Genomic DNA, 23,162 nt, shown 5'->3' with positions numbered 1-23,162 from the left:
TTGACTGGATGTGTCACACAGAAATCGGTTTGTCAGAAAGTACAGAGGTACTTGAAAATATTCTCCTCCATTTTAAAAGTTCTGCAATACTTATTGTCCGGATGTGTTGTCATGGTTTAAGTACGTCTGGAGTTGCCAAGGTCTGGAGTAGTCAGCGACCGAAGCTAAAAGAGTGGCGAAAAGAGACATTCCAGATTTTCATTGTCAGCATCCTCGCGCTGAGCTTCTTGGTCTCTCACAGGATTGAAGTCTTCGTCGCTTTACTTTATCCCAGTACTAGAGATACCCCGACTTAATTACGGAGTTCCGTGTTGTCATACTTTATTGTGTCCTCCCAATAATGTTGCATTATTACACACTTCACTCACTAGGTTTTGCACCAAATGAAAAACTGCATATTGAAACGTCTCCTGTGGGATACATTCCACAGTATTCCGACTCTATCACATATCAATAATGTCCTGTTCTTGAATTGGGCTTCAAGGACTTTCAGTCTGGTGAGGTCTGATGAATGAGTTTGACCTTTTTATGTGTCCTTTCGTGTGTGTCCTTTCGTGTGTGTCCTTTCGTGTGTGTCTTTTCGTGTGTGTCCTGCAGGACAACCATCGGTAGTATTTTTTTCACCCGACATACCGCAATTATCCTAAATAGTCCATTGACCGCAGGCTCATCATTCCCTGTTTTCAAGCCGAGAGCAAGGCAGGGTAAAAACAAACATAAATATGTCACAACTTCTTTTAGTTAGTGGCTACTGGGAATAGATGGCAGGCCTTTATCTCTCCTGGCAGTCGTGTTAGCACGGGGCTCTTCATATTTTCACCATATGCAAACACAATGTCTACAGTGTGTTATATTTATTCATGTCCTTGTTTCGTTTTAAGTTCCATGACTGTTTGGTTAGTTTGTGCTTTACTCATGTGAAATATACTCGTAATGAAAGCACAAATGTTTCTGTATATATTTACAGAATGTCACTCACACCTACCTTGTTGAGGAAATCAGGAAAAGAACAAAGGAACACTTGTGCTTTCACACGTTTTCGTTTCCATCAGCATTATAGTATTATCAAAACAATTAAGTTAAAGTTTCGCTAGTAGATACAATCTTTTAAGTATCGACAATCGACAAAATGTACCCTTGAGTGCATATATCAACGTTCAAACAAAGGACGTCTTCGGTGCTATAAAGGCGAGCAGATTTAGGCCTGGAAAGATATTCTGTTACAATTTCAAGCAGAAAAACTTAAGATATCAGGCCCAGATTTTCGAAGTTCTCTTAGCGCTAAGATAGTCGTAAGGGCCATATATTAACATTAACCATCTTAGTGCAAAGAGAGCTCCGAACATCTTGGCCCAGAGTATGATGTCAGAAACTACCAGCACGCCTATGTCGTTTTCATGGTGCACGTGGCATCATTTTACTGATATACACTGATATTAATGAAGACACATATGGTACGATTGAAGGAGGTGGAGATGTTTTTATCTGTTCATAAGTCATTTTCGTATCTTAAAGGCAGACTTGGCTCTGTGTATTTGGCAATCCTAGCCGACTCAGTTTTGCCTAGGTCATTTAAAACCTATTTTCAAATGTGAACTTAAAGTTTTTTTCTCATATACCAATCCGTAAGTTCCTCTTACCCCAATTTTACAGCAGTATTGTTTAGGCTATGTTTATTTAATCATTTAGAAGTTATTACTCGTACACCTCTATATCTTGCTTCGGCACCTGTGGAGTGGGTGCGGATTTAAACCTTAGCTGTATGCTTGGAGTATTTATATACCAAATACTATATGATGGTGTATGGATTACAGGGACAACTAGATTGAAGTTTGTGGAAGCCCTATACACAGACATATCGTCCCGCAAAGCACTGATTACAATGACTAGATTTAGATTTCAAGTGGTCAGGGGTTAGCTTACAAACAATTGTATGCCTTTGTGTGTATTTGTAACCGGTGTCCCTGGCGCTCCTCATTTGGAGAGCTGTTTGTGTTAGGTTTGACTATGATTCAGTTTACTTTAAGCGCATAGTACAACGAGTTTTATCGCCTGTGGTTATGTTAAAAGTTACAAATTACTGGGCATGTTACGACCTGCCTAACACTGACATCAACGCACACTATCACATATTAATGTTGAGAGGTGTCATTTCTGTACAGATTTACATTATCTAAACTCGATTCACTGTCATTTCTTAATCTACATTGATAAATTTTACTTATTTAGACACATTCTTAACTAGATGAATGTCATATGAAGTACCTAACCTGATGTTGTACATGTACCATATATGTTTCAGTATATAAATCACCACATGCTGTCTATGCATCAAGAAACTAAAGCTCGACATCACTTTCAGATTGCCTGTGCAAAGCAGGGGCGGTGGGGTAACTTTGTCGTTAAAGCGTTCGCTCGGCAGGATGAAAGTCCGAGTTCGATTCCCATGATGGGTCCAATGAGTGAGACTCATTTCTGATGTCCCCCGCCGTGATATTGCTGAAATATTGCTAAAAGCGGTGTAAAACCAAACTCAAGTACTCATTGGTCAAAGAGGCACAAAACTGTGCTGTGGTTTCCACATTCATACGAATACCTGCATACATATATTACCACCCAGCCAAAAACAATTTCAGGACATAAACAAGTCTCAGCGATGTACTTCTTAACGTCTAAATTACGTATTAATTCAATCTATGCACGCAATGAAGAAGAGTGGCTACTTTCACACAATTTATTAAGTCTAAAGCAGACACCTGTCTCGCTATAAAACCTGGGGATTAACTTGGAATAATTCACATTGAGATTCCGACCTTTGTCACGGAGGCCAGATTGCTTGTCCTTAAGCTAATTCAGAAGAGAATGAAATGGTATTACCAGTCTCAACTGGGATTACCGTTCATTTTCGAACTGTGTCCAGAGCCATACTGCATCTCTTAGTCAACTCATTTCAGAGGTCATGTGTCCTTGTTCGCAGACGGGCATTGTTTTAATACTACAATCTATCGCAATTAAACGTTAATGATGTACCAGTATATATGTGGATGAAAAACAACATTATCTTCTTTTTTCGTGAGCCAAAGATAGACGTTGTTGTGAGCCAAAGATAGACGTTGTTGTGAGCCAAAGATAGACGTTGTTATAGATATGTAACTGTGATACGTTCTCGGTATACTGACGCGTGTCATATTGTCTGTGCAACTCCTTTTTAAAATTTATATTTGAAAATGCACCTACAGACTAAGATATTTAACACCACTACACTCGTATGTAAAACATTCCAGGTGACAAAAATTGCGTTTGATATAACATGACCTTTACCTCAGTACTGTCACAATGGGTATTGAGCTGGTAAACAGGGTATTGTAATTGGGCGTGGTCAATGTCTGGTGCTTCCTGGTGAGGCCAAGGGAGACTATTCGGCACGGTGTTGGTCATTAGGCTGTGATAGATTTTCTTGTACAGATTCGACAATTGACATGCTACTGTGTCAAAGTTTTAAAGCAACACTGAAGCAGTTGGAACACCTTACCTGACAGTATATACAGCACGCCAGCTACTAATGTTTTGGAGTTCCTCCTGATTGTCCCCGTCACGTGGAATATAATGGCAGTGAATCCTAATATCAGCGCTACGACAGGGCAGGGTGTTGATATACGGTAGGCACCTGAAACGTGGCTTCATATTAGAATACATGTGCATCAAACAGAGTGAGTTTAGTTTTACGCCACACTCAGCGCTACGACAGGGCAGGGTGTTGATATACGGTAAGCACCTGAAACGTGGCTTCATATTAGAATACATGTGCATCAAACTGAGTGAGTTTAGTTTTACGCCACACTATATGGTGGCTGTCTGTAAATAATCGAGACCAGATCGAACAATCCAGTGACTAACAACCTGAGCATCGATCTGCCCAACTGGGAACCGATGACATGTGTCAACCAAGTCAACGAACCTGACCACCCGATCCCGTTACTCGCCTCTAACGACAAGCAGAGTCGCCTCTTAAGGCAGGCATGGGTTGCTGAAGGCCTATTCTACCCCGGATCTTCACGGATCACATGTTTATCAGAAGTATTGCAAGAGCATAGCTTGCAATTGGTTTCAGTATTATTATATGCGACTAGTCTATGTGAGAAATGGTTCATCAATAGACTCAGGACAATGTTTCCATTCTATTATCAAGCTTGTTCAACACTCCAACAACAATGCTTCGATTCCTGGATCAGTCAAAACCAAAGCACGATTGGTACACTTGGTATTTGTTGTTTGCAAGCTGATGGCCGTCATCAAGGGGCTCGGAGCCATGTAAAATTAGGGCATTGTATTTCAGTGGGCTAGCGCCAAAAGTCTCATTGGGCCCGACGAATACGAGCACGCACACACATAAACTACAAACAAAAAGTCGCTGAACATCCCCTAAAAGTTGATATAGTCATATATAAACTTAAATGTCTTGAAGTCATTTATACTCTAAGGTAAATGCAACTTAAGGTGCTTAAAGGGCACCAAGCCTCACGACGTTTAAGTTTATTTTTTACCATAAAATTATAAGGTGTTCTCAAACCTTTTGTTTGGATTATACATTCCTACACGTCACTATTTAACAGCAATATCTCTTCCGCATTATATTAAGATGATGTCTATCGTATTACAAAATAGTGCCATGTTAAGGATACGTTGTTCACACCCACGTGAAATGTTCATTGGTAATTTATTGTTTGCACAATTACAAACGGAGCTTTGAACTTCGAATTGATCTATAAACTTTAAGGTACCAGTAACTTTGCTAAACAGAAGCATCGAATGAAATCAAAATATAAGGACACTGTGGATACTTCATTGCCGAACTGCCTCTTGAGGATGTAATTAGCCTTCGTTGGCATTAGCACTACACCCAACCATTCCTCTTAAATGACGGGCTGATTTTATGTAGAGCATGTGTCTGTAACTGGTTAGTGTAAAATCAGTTTCTGACTTCAACCCATTGACAACGTGGTTATGTTTGTGACGCTAGTCCGCATCAGGCAAATTTTGATGTTCCGTAAATCAATATCTGCAATGATTACTGTTCAGCAACAAAAAGTGTAGTGTTCACTAGCATGACATGCGAGCAATCAACAGACGAGACTACTATTCCAATTTTTACAGTGTTTGTGTATGCATAGACACCTGCATGGAAAGTTTGTATGTATTTTCATATTTGCATATCAGCGGAATACATGTTTTGGGGATGGATTGTGATGCTTTGTTTAATGGTGACAATTATTATTGTAATTATTTGACAAGGTAAGCCTTATGTCAAGATGTGTGTGTGTGTGTGTGTGTGTGTGTGTGTGTGTGTGTGTGTGTGTGTGTGTGTGTGTGAACGAATGATATGTGACGTCGTAATGTAAACGTCACTCATCCAATACTGAATCCAAGACAAGCTTAAGACTACGTGGATTCATCGTTCACGTAATGGGATCTGGCATCAATAACAGACATATTACTGACCCCAGTAAATGTATTTTCAGGCATCAAAGTTACAGTGGAAGAAATCAACAACTTTCAATAAAACACTCCTGTATCCGAAAGCTTATTTATTAACGACAAAACACTAGCACTGATTACGTAAAGTTTTTTTTATTATTTTCGAATTGGAACAAAACAGCAGTGCTTGTCTTTGACGGTCGATCACCAAGAAAGTAATTCCGTTATGCATACCGTTTTCCTGGTTTATGTATACCGATGTAGATGTTATGATTGAAAGTCCGTACAAAATGTCAATTTCCTAATAACAAGGAATATTTGTTTTAATATGGCTCATAACATCGCAATTCTCCTCATTTTCCGAAATACACCACTGACGTCATGAGAAATATTACAGAGGGTTTAAATATCAAATGGTATTCTGGATAAAATCCGCGACACATGATTGAGACATAGATACATCCCTGGATGATTGTTACACTAGAACCAAATACTTCCCAATAATTACAGAAATAAGTCATACCACAACTGCAGATAAATAACGCACTAATTACAAGAGGTATTATTGAATAACTGTTCGAAGGGTGCTTGAAGAACTTTTGGTGCATTTAACTTGAGAATCTCTTTTTTTTTTTTAATCTTTTTGATTTTCTTAATCTTTTTGAATTTTGTGTCTTGTCAAGTATGGAGCAATTTTCCTCAACTGAATTGTTATGCACAAGGTTTGAAATAGAATCCTGGACGTATAGCTTTAAAAGAAAATCCATGTATAATGTTGATGCAGTCTAGGTTATGACTAAATGATAGCTATGCAGTATCTCATTAAAGCTTTGATATAACCGAAATGTTTACAAATGCTATTAGAATCATTTCCATTTCCTATTAGTGCCAGCGCACTGAGAATTGGTTCTGGTTCCGCAAAGCTACTTTCGTGATAAGTAATGGATATTTAGTCTCAAGGATCAAACACATCATTGCCAAATTGAAGTCCCCTGAGCTTACGAAGGCACCAGAATGAATTTATAGTCCGTCAGTCTAAGGAATGATAGGAGACATGTTCACTTCATGCTCAAACAAGTCAGACTAGGGGAATGTCAGTCAACTGGAGCGATTAATGCATCATCGCCAACAAATATACCACCCTGAGTAAACAGTAATCGATTATATGTCATATCGTAAATAATCAATAGATTAGCGGCTGTGGTCTACTGCAGGGAAAATACTATCAAGTCACTGTCTAGACAGGAAGGAGGAATCATTTTGTGATTCATGTCTTTCGCCGTGCATAACTTCTGGTGTCCACACAGATATTCTGCAAAGATCCAACCTGTCGTGATCAATTCTGACCTTACTTCCGCAATGGCTATCCTTGTGTGTGTGTGTGTGTGTGTGCGTGCGTGCGTGCGTGCGCGCGCGCGAGCGAGCGAGCGCGTTGAGTTTGACATATTCGACAACAGACAACAGTGCTGTAAAGAAGGTATTTTTCCATTAGGTATGGCAGGTCCTGACAAAGTCACGGATTCCATTCCCTCGTGGGTAAATGTCTGTTCATCGCTGATGTCACTGCCCATGTTCCCGGAATAGTGCTCAATCCACCATAAAACAAAACCTGACATTATTGAAACGGTTTGTAATGATTCAGGAACGGATATATCTAAAATGAATACACGTACGTAAGTATATAGGTGTCCCCACAACCAGGAAATAGACGTGGTCTGTAGCACGTTCAATCAGCACATTTACACCATGCTATATCTTGCTGTGTATATCAGGTGTATATCATATATGATATCAGGTGACAAAGAGAAGGACCGAGGTTGCTCTAAGCAATAACGTGCGAGGTGTCTGATTAGCTCTTGTCTCCAATTTCAACCTGTGTTCGCCACGTGAAACAGAATTGTGAGCTATTTCCGATAAAATGAGGATAATACAGCACAGTCTCTTCTTTCTGGTATATAGTTAATCTTCTATTCATTTTAAAGTTCAAGGAAATGTAACTAGTTTTACCTGATCTTGTTTTATGAAAAATATATGTTATACCTTATGTTGGAGATTTTACAAATGTAAGTAAAGAATCGCACATTGCAATGGTAATTGTTCTCCTACAGATAATTCTAAAATGGTGTCAGGTGACCGTTTGTGTGGAAAGAAATCAATATCTCATGTTCTCATCTCAAATAACCATTAACAATGACATGGAACACCTTTGCTTGGAGCCATCTTGGTGATCTAAGCACACTCGTCTAATGAACATAAAGATAAAAAGGAATTCACACGCAAATACCCCATGCACCAAATACATAAAAAAACAATATCCACATTGTTGAAGGGAGAATTTTCCTACATAATGTACCAGAACAAAGAAAAACATAGTATCTTCCCCATATGGAGACATTCAAAAGCATGACTGAAATACTGCGCTAACTGATTTAGTTCTCTGTCATGCAAATTACCCAGTAGATCCTTATAATGTGTTCAATGCATTGACTACACCGTACTGGTAAGATTTCGAATGCATCTCCACCCTATGGATTAAATTATGACAGAATATTTAGGTTGTATTAAAGAAAAGACGTCAGTTTAGATGGCTAACTGTTGTGTGGAAGTGTATTTTCGTCATAACAAGAATACCGTTAGCCTTCAGGAAGCAGTGAAGACTTCAGTCTAGTGTTATTGGTTTATGGTTCCGATAGCTACAAGCCATGTTGTGCCCAGTTCAACTTTAGCAAAGTGTCAGCGGCTAACTCGGAGTAATAGGCCCTAGATTCGACAAGTAACCCGCGGGCTCAACAGAGGAAAAATCCATTTTCAGGAATGTGATGTTGTTTGGTTAGCTGAACAATTCCAGCAAATCAGTCGGGTCGGTAACCAACTTTGCTCAAATTTCGCGTGGGTTATGGTGCTGCATGGCTTTCCGCTCGCACAGAAATCACTCGGACGTCAGCAGTTAACAACAAGGTAAACTCATCAGAACCCGACAAATACCTTTAGGCGTTCTATGCACAGAGTTTTCTTGCGGTACCAAAAACAGCGTGGTATTCAGATACAGAATCGATGTACTAAATTTTAAAAGCGTGGCAAGGAACAGTTTGTCGCCGTTGCAAATCAAAATATCTGCATTCATACTCATGTAACTCGAGGAGAAACGTGTATGTTAGATTTTGGGTCTTGTTTCCCGCCGATAACTACAGCTACTGTCAGTCGTCTGTATAGTTTATACACAGTACTCCGTGTCTTCACTGGAAAGAAACCTGTTTTCAAATGGTGTTATTTGCTTCAAAGTGGAAAGCACAAAGTAGAATATAAGGGCCGACTGCACAAGTTCTACAGTAAGCATCATGTTCCAATATACTTTCGGATGATATCAGAGGCAATGGTGTAGCCTAGTGGTTAAGACGTTCGATCGTCACGCCGAAGACCCAAGTTTATTCTCCACATGGGCACAATGTGTGAAGCCCATTTGTGATGAACTAAACTCGCTCACTGGGATGTTTTCAGGTCTGTGTATGTGATTGTGAATTAGGCTCACTGTATTCAAACAATTGCATAGTTTGGACTACGTTCACTTACAGAACTCTGTCACCTTAAATATGTTCCAGTCAGTGCCAAAGAAGAATGTCAACAAGTTTTGAGCCTTGCATAGAAAAGCACAAAATATTGGTATGAACCACATTTATTTTTCAACATAGTCCCCTTGTGAGTCAAGACACTTGTTCCATCTTTTCTGCCAGGCGCTGATGCCATCTCTGTAGAAGGCGCCATTTTGGTCCTCAAACCAAGCCTCAGTAGCAGTAATAAGCTCATAATCATCCTGAAATCTACGACCACGCAAGTGTTTCTTGAGATTTGGGAACAGATGGTAATCACTTGGTGCCAGGTCTGGAGAGTAGGGGGGATGCGGCAAGATTTCGTACCCGCATTCCCGGACAGCAGCGACTGCAGCGCGAGAGGTGTGTATTGGAGAATTGTCTTGATGTAGAAGAATACCACGTGTGATCTTGCCCCGGCGCTTCTCCTTGATAGACTGTCGCACTTGCCTCAACACGTTAGCGTAATATTCTCCTTTCATTGTTCTTCCCTTTGGTAAGTAATCTATGTGGATGACGCCTTTGCTATCCTAGAAGACTGTCACCATTACCTTCTGCACTGATCTGGAGGCTTTTGGTCTTGGGAGAAGTGACATGTTTCCATTCCATGGATTCTTGTTTGCCCTCAGGATAATAGTGATGGATCCAGGTTTCATCACAGGTTACTAGCCTAAAGTGAAAATCTTCTGGATTCTTGTTGTATCTGGTTAGCATGGAGTTGCCTATGGTGACCCTTGTTTGCTTCATTTCATCTGTAAGCATTCTTGGCACCCATCTTGCGCACACCTTAGACTTGACGAGATGTTCATGAAGAATTGTCTCGATGGATCCGTGCGAAATGCCTGTGGTCTCCTCTAACTCGTGGAGTGTGATTCGACGACTTTCCAGCACAAGTCTATGCACTCTGTCAATGTTTTCCTGACTAGTGCTTGTCGTTGGGCGACATGGACGGGGGTCATCTTCAAGACTGTCTCTACCATGCTTAAATTCATTGACCCATCGTTTGATGGTAGCAGATGAAGGGGAAGACTTGCCATAAATTGCCGAAAGCCTTTCTTTAATGTTCTTCGCCGAGTTTCCTTCAAGAACTAAAAACTTAATTACTGCTCTGTACTCAATTTTATTCATTTTCACTGCCGTGAGGGGGGTCTCTTTCTGTCAATGTGAGCTGTTCAATAACTTCTAAAAGTAGGATACCAAAACGTATATACCACATCAGCTACACCCCAAGGTTCAATGTCGTACCATAGGCTGTGACACCTGGGTATGAAAAATGCTCAAGGCTCAAAACGTATTGACATCCCCTCGTAAGTACTTCTTCAAGTGTAGAGAGTGGGCTTGGAAGCTACCTCATCTATGCTGTTGTTTTGCTTCCGGTGGATGTTGTGAGAGCTGTAAGAAATTTCTAAATTGTCGTAGTGTGGCGTGGCTTCCGCGAGAATTGTGTAATAGGTGTAAGGGATTGTTGTCGAGGTGTAGGGCTACTGCTTTGGATTGCGCTCTTCTGTCTATTAACATCGACATTTCACTTCTCAAGAGAACTTCCACTCGTCTGCATTGAACGTTCAACAGCTGTGAACAATCTTCAATCAGTGCTTCTGTTTACTCGCAATATTAAGATGTTGCTGATTAAATATTTAAGATTTGTGACACAGTATTTCATATTTGTGCTCCACTTTTATGTCAGAAGGGATAATTACTCATATTCAATGTAGCCTTGCCCCTTTGTAAATATATCATTGAATATTTTGAGTTAATATGTGGAAGTATTCTTGAACGGTGGCTTGAAACTGATCGTTTCCTACCCACTTCTTTGGAGGCTACCCGTGAAGATTGGGAGTAGAATGGGCCTTCAGCAACCCACGCTGTCCATAAAAGGCGACTATGCTTGTCGTAAGAGGCGACTAATGGGAACAGGTGGTCAGTGTCCCTGACTTGACTGACACGATACTCATGTTGTTGATCACTGGATTGTCTGGTACAGACTCGATTATTTACAGACAGCCACCATACAGCTGGAATATTACCGGGTGCCATGTAAACCTCAACTCACTCTCTCACTTCTTTGGAGGCTACAAACGTGATAACCAAGTGTGCCCGAATTTTAGTTAGTTCAGAGTTCGAACATCCTTCGTTGCGCCAGTTATCTTTGTATGTTATATTGGCATACACTATTAATTGAAAACACAACCGCTTTGGGGGCAAATGGGCTTTCGTAAGCCCATAAGTGATTAGATACAACTTTTGTGATATTTTATGCTCTCGGAAAGCAATTTCTACACAGAAAGTCAGTAAAATATAACATGATTCGATTCGGAAAGATCAATTTAATGATACATGGTCTCCCCAATGTCTGATAGCAATGTGCACTTCTCACGTTTATCATTGTTGGATATTCTCCTCAGTGGAGTTTTTGAACAAGTGTGGTTAATGGTGATTCTTGAAATAGTTTCCTCTCCCTGTAACCGCAAGCATTAGCTAAAGTTAAGTCTTGTACGTGGGTTGTGCGGGGATGATGTTGACCCAGCATTCCATCCTGATTTAATGAATGTATGATGATGAAGTTGCTTAAGCCTTGCAAAAGAAATATGATTTCGACGCTTAATCTAAATTTTATAACTATTTCTTGTTTAAACATATGTCGTCCGTGTATAATCATGCTGAATAGTTCGAAGCAAACATAAAAAATAAATAAATGTACACTGATGTTTGAAATAAAATATATATGATTATCTGTCTGAAGGAATTTAAGTTCACTGATACGACGCATCAGGTTTCTCATACCATGACATTCAAACATTTACTGTCAGTGGGTTTAGTTTTACGCCCCACACAGCAATATTCTAGCTACATGGCAGCAGCCTGTAGACTCCAGAAAAGACAATCCAGTGATCAGCAGCATAAGCATCGATCTACGCAACTGGGATACGCTGCCATGTGTCAAACTAGTCAATACCAGACCACCCGATCCCGTTAGTCGCCTCTTACAACAACCATTGTCGCCTTTTGTGGCAAGCATGGGTTGCTGAAGGCCTACTCTACCCTGAATCTTCACGGTCAAGTTAGGTCATATGTAGTCTGAGCAAAAGCTCATGTGTCGGATGTTTTCAAGCGTTTCCACGATTACAATTTTAGTCTACCCTGCAGCCACAACAAATATTTTTCTATGCAGATTACGTTGTTTTCTCAATTAGATGTATGATGGCAGTCATGACCTCTGTGAGTGGTTTCACCCCATCCCATCATGTCTCAAGTATGGGCTGCTGAAGAGTAATTTGAACCCGGATCTTCAGATTTACTTGCCATGCAATAATCATATCCTATACTATGGTACATGATATTTAGTGATGATTCAAACGTAATTAATATTTCAGATAACATTGAATCCAGACAACAGTTTATTGAACCATTTTTTGCATGTTGTGTATGTGTGCATAACGGAGAATACACCATACTCGAACATTCAGTGAACCGAGTCTTTCTACTCACGGTAGTGCTTTTTATTTTGTCAAAAAAACATGGCTATTTGTTTGTTGTTGTTTTTTCATATTAGTCTATCAAGTAATACCCCGGGTTACTTGACCTGCGGGAAACAATAATTAATCATATAAACTTAAATTCCATCGGACATCATACTGGCCAGTTGGGTTTGCAGGCATCAGGCGTCAGTCGGAGGAACACGGGAAACGAAGTTATGGAAGCAATTCCTTTTGACTCACACAGAACCGCGTCTCGACCTGTTGGGAGAAAAGCCCCACAACTGGTATATTTACATATTGTGAATACTATATCACTTGGTAAATCTACAAGGGTTCATTACACTAATTAGAAATATATTGAAATATCCTTGAGCAGTCTGATGTCCAACATGATCGAGGACGTCATTGAACGTAAACTTACGTTGAAGTCACGATGAAATAAATGTATTTATTCGGTTTCAGAATCACCAGAGCATAATACATTACGATGTAATTTATACATCAACAGTTACTAAGTGAAGTGCTTAATACACAGTAAATGGATTCCTCATTACACATGCTAGAATGTATATGTATAATGCTTTTGCATTTCCGTTCGTGAATGATGATATATGAACTATTAATGCATTATGGTAGCGTCATGATATTTCTTTCACAAAGCAAATATAGTTTTAATGACTGATAATGTTTTATCAGTTAGTGGGTATTCCTGTATAAATTGTTCCGTCTGTTATCTGGAAGGACATGATGAAGACATGTTAATTTCTTCTTTCTCATGCCTTCCTCGTAAAGAAACGTTTCTCGCCTTGCCATGTGAACTCATTGCCCATATCATAGCTCCCGGCTGTGCCATAACACTGGTAAAATGTCTGAAATAACATAATAGTTATTATGACATTTTCTACAAGGCACAAACTTCATCTGGGCCAGGCACTGAAGCGACATCCTTCATCCGGAATGTTTCCTACATTGTTCTGTATTGTCTCTAGAGCCCAAATGAAAACTGAAATGCTGACGTAGGAAGTTATAATTGTAAGGTAGTTCACTTGTAGACGTCCCGTCTGTTACACATTCACTAAGATCCCATTTTCACTTTTCTAAAGAAATAGCTCCCGTGGAGACAGGACCCGTGAAGGTCCCGGGGTAGAATAGGCCGTCAGCAACCCATGCTTGCGTTAAAAGGTAACTATGCTTGTCGTAAGGGCGACTAACGTGATCCGGTGGTCAGGCTGGCTGACTTGGTTGACACATGTCATCTGTTCCCAATTGGGCAGATCGATGCTCATGTTGCTGGTCACTGGTCCAAATTCGATTATTTACAGACCGTCGCCATATACAGTTGAAGCTGTCTAAACCGACACATATCGGGACTGAAGAAATAATCCAGTTTAGACAACATGCCGGATGATAAATGATAAATGTTGATAAATGTTCAAGCCACAGACGGGACTGGGACTTTATGCTGGTGTTGACACAACTGGACAGATGCCGGTTTTGACAGCTGCCACTGTAGCTGGAATATTGCTGAATGCAGCGTAAAACAAAAGTTACTCACTCACTCACTCCATGGAGGCAGCTATTTACTCTTGTTCATTCTTTTGCTCCGACAGAGGAACTGTAGTAGTTATACTTTCAGTGCATCAGGACTCATCATGGCTTTCTTGTTCTACTTCCAACGCTAACCAGTGCCCTTAAAATACTATGTTGGACATCTTATTAACGAAGGCGAAAACAAACAAAACCTGCGTAATATGTGAAAGACACCAATTTTACAATTGGTAGATTTCATACGACGATCACGCTCCTTTTCTTCGTTCCGTTTAATTGGGTTTAAGACATTTGTGATACTCCAACTGAAGATGAAAGAAGGAAATGGTTTCCTTTTAGTTTCAGTTTTTAGTTTGCGGTACAAACGTGCCAAAGAGTTTCGTGTTGGGGAGTGCTGAAGCATGTACAGGAGTAAGAACTACTTTACCAATCATTGACAAGAAGATGTGCAGTTTGTTATGTTTTATTTGTTTGTTCGTTGTGTAACGACGCATTCAGCAGTATTTTGACCTCTATGGCGGCGGTCTGTAAATAATGGAGTCTGAACTCGGTAATCCAGTGATCAACAGCATGAGCGTAGATCTACGAAGTTGGGATACGCGGACATGTGTCAACCAAATCAGTGAGCCAGACCACACGCTCCTGTTAGTGACCTTTTACGACAGGGATTGGTTGCTGAAGGCCCATTCTAACCTCTATCTTCACGAATAGACAATCACTGAAAGCCTGAGATCCCTGACCAGACACCACCTACACCCATACTTTAAACACTCAGCTTTCATCAAGTGTTCCTACACAAAGCTTCCACAGTGAAACGTTTTCCCTTGAGTTAACATCTCCCAAATTGATTTGTCGTTACACATTTCAGTCATCGTCAGTGTGTGTCGTGTTGAACTATGTTTACCTACATCACTGACAAGACTTGAAGAACAAACACGCAAGCACGTGGTCTTGAGATCAACTGTTCATCTACAATGAACAGTAGTGAAAATAACACTGCGACTCGGTCACCAGTTAATTATAGAATGATACGTCTAATTGTTTCATAGCAAAACATCAATTGGTTGTACTTGATGATACTAGGAGCTTCTCACGAATCCGAATTAGTAATACAGATGCCAATATATATATTGGTTTTATTTGATGATACTGGGCACTTCTCGCGAATCCAAATCAAAATGTAAGATGAAAGTCAAAAACTAGTATCTACACGACTAAATGACTCTACATTCAACAAAAAGACTGATGACGGTTTATTAGTTAACCGTTAGTAAGGATCTGTTGACTGGTTAAACTTTAGTAAGGATCTGTTGATTAGTTAACCTTTAGTAAGGATCTGTTGATTAGTTAACCTTTAGTAAGGATCTGTTGATTAGTTAACCTTTAGTAAGGATCTGCTGATTAGTTAACCTTTAGTAAGGATCTGTTGATTAGTCACCTTTAGTAAGGATCTGCTGATTAGTTACCTTTAGTAAGGATCTGTTGATTAGTTAACCTTTAGTAAGGATCTGTTGATTAGTTAACCTTTAGTAAGGATCTGTTGATTAGTTAACCTTTAGTAAGGATCTGTTGATTAGTTAACCTTTAGTAAGGATCTGTTGACTGGTTAACCTTTAGTAAGGATCTGTTGATTAGTTAACCTTTAGTAAGGATCTGTTGACTGGTTAAACTTTAGTAAGGATCTGTTGATTAGTTAACCTTTAGTAAGGATCTGTTGATTAGTTACCTTTAGTAAGGATCTGGATCTGCTGATTAGTTAACCTTTAGTAAGGATCTGTTGATTAGTTAACCTTTAGTAAGGATCTGCTGATTAGTTACCTTTAGTAAGGATCTGTTGATTAGTTAAACTTTAGTAAGGATCTGTTGATTAGTTAACCTTTAGTAAGGATCTGTTGATTAGTTAACCTTTAGTAAGGATCTGCTGATTAGTTAACCTTTAGTAAGGATCTGTTGATTAGTTACCTTTAGTAAGGATCTGCTGATTAGTTAACCTTTAGTAAGGATCTGTTGATTAGTTACCTTTAGTAAGGATCTGCTGATTAGTTACCTTTAGTAAGGATCTTAGTAATAACGATGCCTTAAACCATACCGATAAGCTTTGCTTGTGATCCGATAAGTAGAGTTGGTAACCAAGCAGGAATTAGTATTACTAGACACCAAATATCGATTCCTCCCTATGTGCTCAGAAACAAATTGATCAATGCTCCAAGAACATTTTAATGGAGATTCTCCGTGAAGTAAGTGGTTATGGGGACAAACATGGCTGCACTTCGTTTGGCACAATATTAAATATAGGGATACTCACTCAGACGTGAGATTTTAAGTGTTGTGTTCATGGAAACAAGCATGGTGCAATACATTTGGCACTCTATGATATATTGGAAAGTTCTGTCGGGCAATAGATTCTTATGTGTTTCCTTACGTTACTCTAGTGAATGAAATATGGTAAAATGAGTTTACATCCATCACTTGAGGGATGATAATGTGTTTACTCTCGTAGGTTCCCGCGACTTAAAAGATCGCATCATATTTTTTATACAAAATATGTGATAGGATACGAAAACAAATTCTGCAGATAAACTCCAGGATATTTCGTTTTAAGACCAAGGCAAGGCTGCAAGAATGAAAAGAAACGTGGCGCCATACAGTTCGACAAGCAAGCGTGAACGACCAAGCATTCTGAAATGAAGCTTTCCCCACAAGGCTCTACGGCTCGTTCTCGCATATATGCAGCAACACCTGTCATGGATTACCGCGGCTTGGAATACCAATAGACCTTTGTCTGTAAAACGTAATGTATTATTTCTTTTCCAGACACTAATTTTTTGGCGCATTGAATCCAGGAAATCCCTGGCAGGCAAAGCCGACCTAAAAATAGCATCTGTCCTTACGTAATGCGATAATAGAGTCATACCATACTAATTGATTGATTCAGTTGATTCCAGTGTTCTCTAACGCTTTCTGCTTGCAAATAGATTCTTGTTTGTGAGTTCTTTCATGCCTGTCTTCAACATAAACCGAAATTAAAGGAGGCCCGATTCTTTACATGGTACTGATGTTTCTCTGAGGTCTATTCATTTTCAACCGATATAAAACGACACATCAGCCTTGAGTCCTGGAAGATCTACATACTTCACTACAGAACCACACATTCATGGAAACTTTTAGGAGAGATCACGTTGACAAGTGCTGAGTCGATTCAATGTCTGCTAGAACAAAATACTAAAACCTTCAGAAACAGGTTTTGTTGAGAGTCATGTAAACATCACAGGAATATTCTGTTGGTTTTGTATTTTTATGCTTATTCTGCATCATAGGTTTTTATATTATTTTATACATTATCAGCACGGAGGAATTTTAGGACGCACGAGACGTTATAGAAACCCACACTTTATGACGTGGTTTACTACGGACTGTCATGATAACTGGTACGGTTTATGGAATGTGTGTGTATGTGTGTGTGTGTGTGTGTGTGTGTGTGTGTGTGTGTGTGTGTGTGTGTGTGTGTGTGTGTGTGTGTGTGTGGAGGGGTTAGCGTGTGTGTATGCGCGTCTGTGCGAGATTGATAGATTGATAAGATGGGTGTGTCTGTGTTTGTCTCAGTATTGTCGTGCATATACGCCGTGTATGTGTATGTGTGGTTTGTGCACTGAACATGCTTCACAATATACGCGCTGGCTTACTTAATTCACTGCAAATCATACACATGTATTGTAATTAACCCACGTCAGCATGTAACGCGGGGTGTATATCCAACACTGCAGACATTACATTGTACACAATGTCACATTAAATTACTTTATGTATGTATGATCTACCACAAACACATCACGTGACTGATTGTTGAGACTCTCCCGTATCATTTTATCATTACGTATTATTGCCTAGAAAGACACCATGAACAAGTATTTCAAAAAATGGGGAGGTGTAAAATGTCTTGCACTAGTATGGTAAGTGTGCGGATTGTGCTGCATATATAGCTGACCTACTATAGACATGCTGGTGCGTGCTCCATCCCCTCGGCCCGACCCTTGCTGGTTGTAGTCAATGCCCAGGCATACGTCAGGGTACGTTCCTAAAAATAAAAGAAAACGACATAAGCAAAGTACAGACACTGGATGATATTGAATTTTATGACATTTGAAAAATACGAAATCGGCCTTTATGATTCAATAGTTTGTACAAGGGATTGGCCTTTTTACAAGGTATTAGATCAGTTGAATCTTTTCAACCGTATAAGTTGTCTCGTGGATCGATACGTGTACCCGCATTCACAGGGGGATGTGTGGATCTGGGGGATTTTGTTTCATTTCACAGAGCATGAATTTCAAAGACGACGCTGCTGATATTTACATATCTAACGAGATGGAAGGAAATTCGACTGATCCGTCCTGAAAGAAATTATTTTTCTCAATTGAAAAGACATGAACGTTTGGTCAAGGGACGAATAACTGCATGTACCGAGTCGATTCTTTAGTTCATTGCCTGGACTTTGTTTTGTGGTAAAAGCATGAAGTATTTACTCTCTATAGATCTCAGAGCACTTCATCAGAAATGAACGATGGATTTTACAGCATGACAGTTTGGTTGAAGGACCTCTCCACCAAGCTAATCGAATAATAGTCCAATATAGTCAAGCCTTGTTGCCACAAACTCCACTGACTCGAAATACTGTATGGTTAAAACAGAACAATTATGGACGTACGTCAACATTATTGTTGTTTGCACTATGTAACCCCATTCATTTTCGGTGGTCGGTAAACCTGTGTACAGTGGCCACACAGGCAGATGTATAGCAGTACTTCTTCCAGGAATTTGGAAATTACATATTCTGATTGGTCAATTGAGGTCAATAAATCCTCTCTGACTGAAATAGCTGATGTGACGCACAATCATCATAGGAGCTAACATTTATAGAATAGTCCTATTTGAAACATCATTCCGCATGTTTAGTTCCAAATTTAATTTGGCGCGATCGAAACTTCGGGAAACTTAGCTTTGCGATGACAACACGATGTATACTCTTATAAAAATAACTTGAAACCGTTGTTTGGGGGTTTATTTACTGAGTGTGTATAACTGATTCAAACATTGGTCAATTACAGTAAAACCATCGCTTTTCAAATTTCCTATATGTGATTATCGAGTAAGCGTTTGGTAACTAACGATGAACTGGTCTTCTGGAAATACGTCTGACTTCCCGTAGCCAATTTCGAACTGTCTGATCGGAGATTCGACGCAATGTAGAGATTTGTATTGTCGTGGAAGATGCGGCCGTGTTATTTGAACGAAGATATCTCACCCAGATGTAGCGATCCTGGGCGATGGTAACTCCTGGTCGACCTGGCCTGGGTCTGTCATTAACACTACCAGTATTGCTGTATGGAGCCCATAGATTTTAGATGGTCTGTGTGGACACGCTAAAGTGCCTTGCCATCTCATGCTACGATGCATGTAAACGGCCGATTGACCTTCTTTCAGTGTTTTCATTCTCTTGTCGTCTATAGTGGCTTAAAGCACTGCCTGTGGAGGACAATTGGTGTAGCCTTTTAAAGCTTTCTGTCACAGACTTCAGTTCAAGGTGATACCGTTTTTCATTTCATTCACTGCAGACTTGAGTGTAACATTACGTTTCTCTTTAATGTTTCTGTTTTCGATCATTTGGCCTCGGCAACCATCTCTCCACATGTTGGGATTCAGCAAGAGCTGCTTTGTATTTTCCGAAAGTTCGTTTTTTTCATGTCAAGTTTCTTTTTAAGATTATATTTATCTTCTGAACATAATTATACATATGTTGGTAATAGCACGATTGGTTTTAAAAGCTCTGTAAAATCTGTACGAATATCTTCTGATGTACACCTGAAGCCTGAAGGAAACGTAGTTCCACATTGCGATGTCCATTACCAGTGATGGTCTAGACGTTGTAATTAGTGCCATGTGTGGAACTGAGGCATTGTCACAATGTGAAATGGATGATCATTTATTGCTAGACCGACCCAGATAATGAAATCAATAGACCATCAAAGTGTTGATTGAAAGACTTGTTTCACATCTGCTAGGACATTTTCCCGGCGGCTTGTCTATCTAACAATTCCTCGCGTCATCTATCTTTGTCAGAAAACAGCTGATTCACATTTCTGAAGAAGATATTAGCAATACGAACGACAGTACTGATATAACTATACGTATTCGTCATTCGTCAACCTCCCTAGTGCTACAGGTGTTTAGAAAAGTATCGGCGAATAATTATAATAAAAGCAACAAAAGCCTTTCAATATATATCGGTGATTCCATTATATGATTCCGATTTTGCCGTGAGCGTAAGAGTCGCATAATGATGATGCCAGGTGTCCGCCAAAACGTTTCACAAACACGTGTCTCACGTCTCCTTCTCCAAACATGGACGATGAGGTAGTTTAGTGATTAAAGCATTGGCTCGTTACGCAGAAGACTCTGGTTCGATTCCCTACATGGTTAAAATGTGTGAAGCTCGTTCCTTGTGTCCCCCGCTGTGAGATTGCTAGAATATTTATAAAAGCGGCGTAAAATCACATTCACTCACTCTCACAACATGGGAACCGGGCGTAAAAATCTAAATAGGATATTGGATTTGACAACTTTTCTATCATGGAAGGTCGGAATTATATCAATTTATTGCATCGCTCAGACTCAATTTGTTTGCTAATAACATCGCACAGGTGTAATACTTGTCAAACAATAGGAGAGTTCGGATTGACGTCGCTTGTAACTATATTCCAGCAATATCACGGCGAGGACATCAGATGTGGACTTCACACAGTTCCATGTGGGAAATCGAACAAGGGTTTTCGGTGTGACGAACGAACGCCTTAACCACTGGGCTACCCCACCGCCCCACTCCTGAAACAAATATGTACTCACAATATAGTCACAACTGTACAATAGACCCTGTTTTCAACAGAGAATTCTTATTGATGCCGATTGGGTTTATATCGTTGTGGATTTCGTTCTTCTGACTCTATGAGCAAAGAATCGGATATATCTACACAGTATTTCATTGAACTGGCAATACATCTCTGTGGTCGGCTGTCTAACCGTTTACTCCGGAATGGCACACCATATACTGTCTGTTGCTGTATTGACGCAGATCCCACTGGATGCGGTTTATTAGAAATCTACGTCAATTGCCAGACACCAGACTTCGACATGTTACATGAACACAGCCACACACAGCGGTATCTTCCAATATTTGACTGTATGTCATAATTCACATGAAGTCACGTATTGCCAATGTTCTTGAACAGATACATGGACATATCTGTTGGTTGCACTAACGGTAAAAGGCGTCTAACAGTTTATTAAGGCGTCTTGGTGGGATGTTTACCAATTGAACTCCTATTCCCTCAGGGTTTCAGTGACAGTAAATAGTACATGGGGAAGTATACGAGATGGGAATGTCTGTAAGTAATTGTCCAATGCGCTATTATTCACCATTTGTACGTAAATGAGTACGTGAAGCCTCCTCTGAGACTCCAACGCTGTCTGCAGAATTATGTTCTGGGCAATGTACAGCAGAGTTCATTGGTACACTACTACAGTGTGCCACACAAAAATATTCCCTATGTGTAATTTATTCTTTGATTATGACTAAATACCTTCAAGTATTCAGGTATTGCTTCAGTGCATGTAAGGAGGAATGCGACTGAGCTGTGTCCTTGAAGGAAAAGGCTGGAGAATGAGCTGCTATGTATTACTAAGCTAGAACGCCAGCTCACCTTTATCTTTCCCATGTCACAGTACAGTTTACAGAGCACCTGTTTACACTTCACAAGTACAGTCGAGCATGATCTTTACCGCAATTTCAAAGAGCACCACGTGCCACGAAGTCATCAATTATGCTTTCAGGGCGTATAGTAGATATGAAAAGTTATTAATTGACAAATCAGTGGTAAAATAATGTTCGCTGCAATTCCTACAATCGGTGATATGTACAGCGTATATACACTTTTGAAAAAGAAGTAAACTCATACGTGTTTTCAGCTTAGACAGCATTCGTCATTAAGACACTAAATATGTGGAATCCTTTTGATCACGTCCTGGTTGTTGTGTATTTCACGCAAACACATCCTAAAAGTGATTGCAAACCTGTCATAAAAAATGAAAACGATACATAGAAAAAGTACATCCAGAAAATGTTGTCTACATAACCCACGTGTCGGACACGTGAGCACAGACATGGACTGTAAAAAAGCCAAACAAAATTCATCATTGCATTACCAAATTTGCGACACAAACAAAGATTTTTAAAATGCCAAGATTGAACGTTCCTGGCCGAAATATGGCCATTGAACGTTGCAAGACACTTTAACATTCAGCGCAGCATCATATCTCGATTATGACATTAATAAACCTGCATCAGTTCGACTCAAGGATCGTCCCAATAGTGAAAGACCCAAACGTGACCACTCCTACTGAGGACCGACCTACAGCCACGAACACGCAGTAGAGGAAGTGAAGTGGGACTTCGAGCATAACGACCAAAACGTTTACGTGTCCTGACACGACTACAGCGACAACGACGTAATCAATGGTGCAAAGCGGCACATGCCTGCAACCTGGAGAACGCATGGAACTTGTTTCCTTCAGGGATGAATCGCGTTTCGTCCTGCAACTACGGGATCGGATACAGTGTGTCTATCGACGTCAACACGAACTGCGTTCGACAGATGGGCAGATTTGGCGAAGAAAGGGTCATGGTTTGGTGGGACATGTCCTTCACGCGCAGATCAGAGCTAGTGATAGTTCAAGGCAACCTTGCGATGACCAAATCCTTCGACCACACCTTCACACCTTTTAACCGCCAGATGTAGCTGTTTCGACACGACAACGCTAGATCCCAAACAGCTCGTGTAACAGGTGCCTATCGTGCCGGTGCAACCTCTAATGTCCTTCGGTGGTCTTCCATATCGCCTGATCTGAACCCAATAGAGCATCTACGGTACGAACATGATAGATCCATACGTAAACGTCACCAGACACTTGCAGAACTTGCCAGCTCTGCAGAATTAATGGTGAATCTACCACGCAAAAAACA

The 23,162-nt window shown here is 40.1% G+C and overlaps 1 protein-coding gene across 2 annotated transcripts in view; it reads right to left on the bottom strand.

The window, feature by feature from the left end:
• Positions 1-23,162, bottom strand: part of LOC137283735 (voltage-dependent calcium channel gamma-5 subunit-like) — a 39,076-nt gene that overhangs the window by 7,062 nt on the left and 8,852 nt on the right. For both annotated transcript variants that reach the window (XM_067815401.1, XM_067815402.1), the window contains exons 3-4: positions 18,075-18,164; positions 3,533-3,667 (exon numbers count right to left, since the gene is read on the bottom strand). In XM_067815401.1, the coding sequence (XP_067671502.1) occupies positions 3,533-3,667; positions 18,075-18,164 (225 nt within the window). The remainder of the gene's footprint in view (positions 1-3,532; positions 3,668-18,074; positions 18,165-23,162) is intronic.

The sequence above is a fragment of the Haliotis asinina genome, chromosome 5 (assembly GCF_037392515.1).
Source record: "Haliotis asinina isolate JCU_RB_2024 chromosome 5, JCU_Hal_asi_v2, whole genome shotgun sequence".
In the NCBI taxonomy this organism is placed as follows: Eukaryota; Metazoa; Mollusca; class Gastropoda; order Lepetellida; family Haliotidae; genus Haliotis; species Haliotis asinina.
The sequence above is the reverse complement of the archived record's forward strand: the minus strand, read 5'-3'. Positions and strand labels throughout refer to the sequence as shown.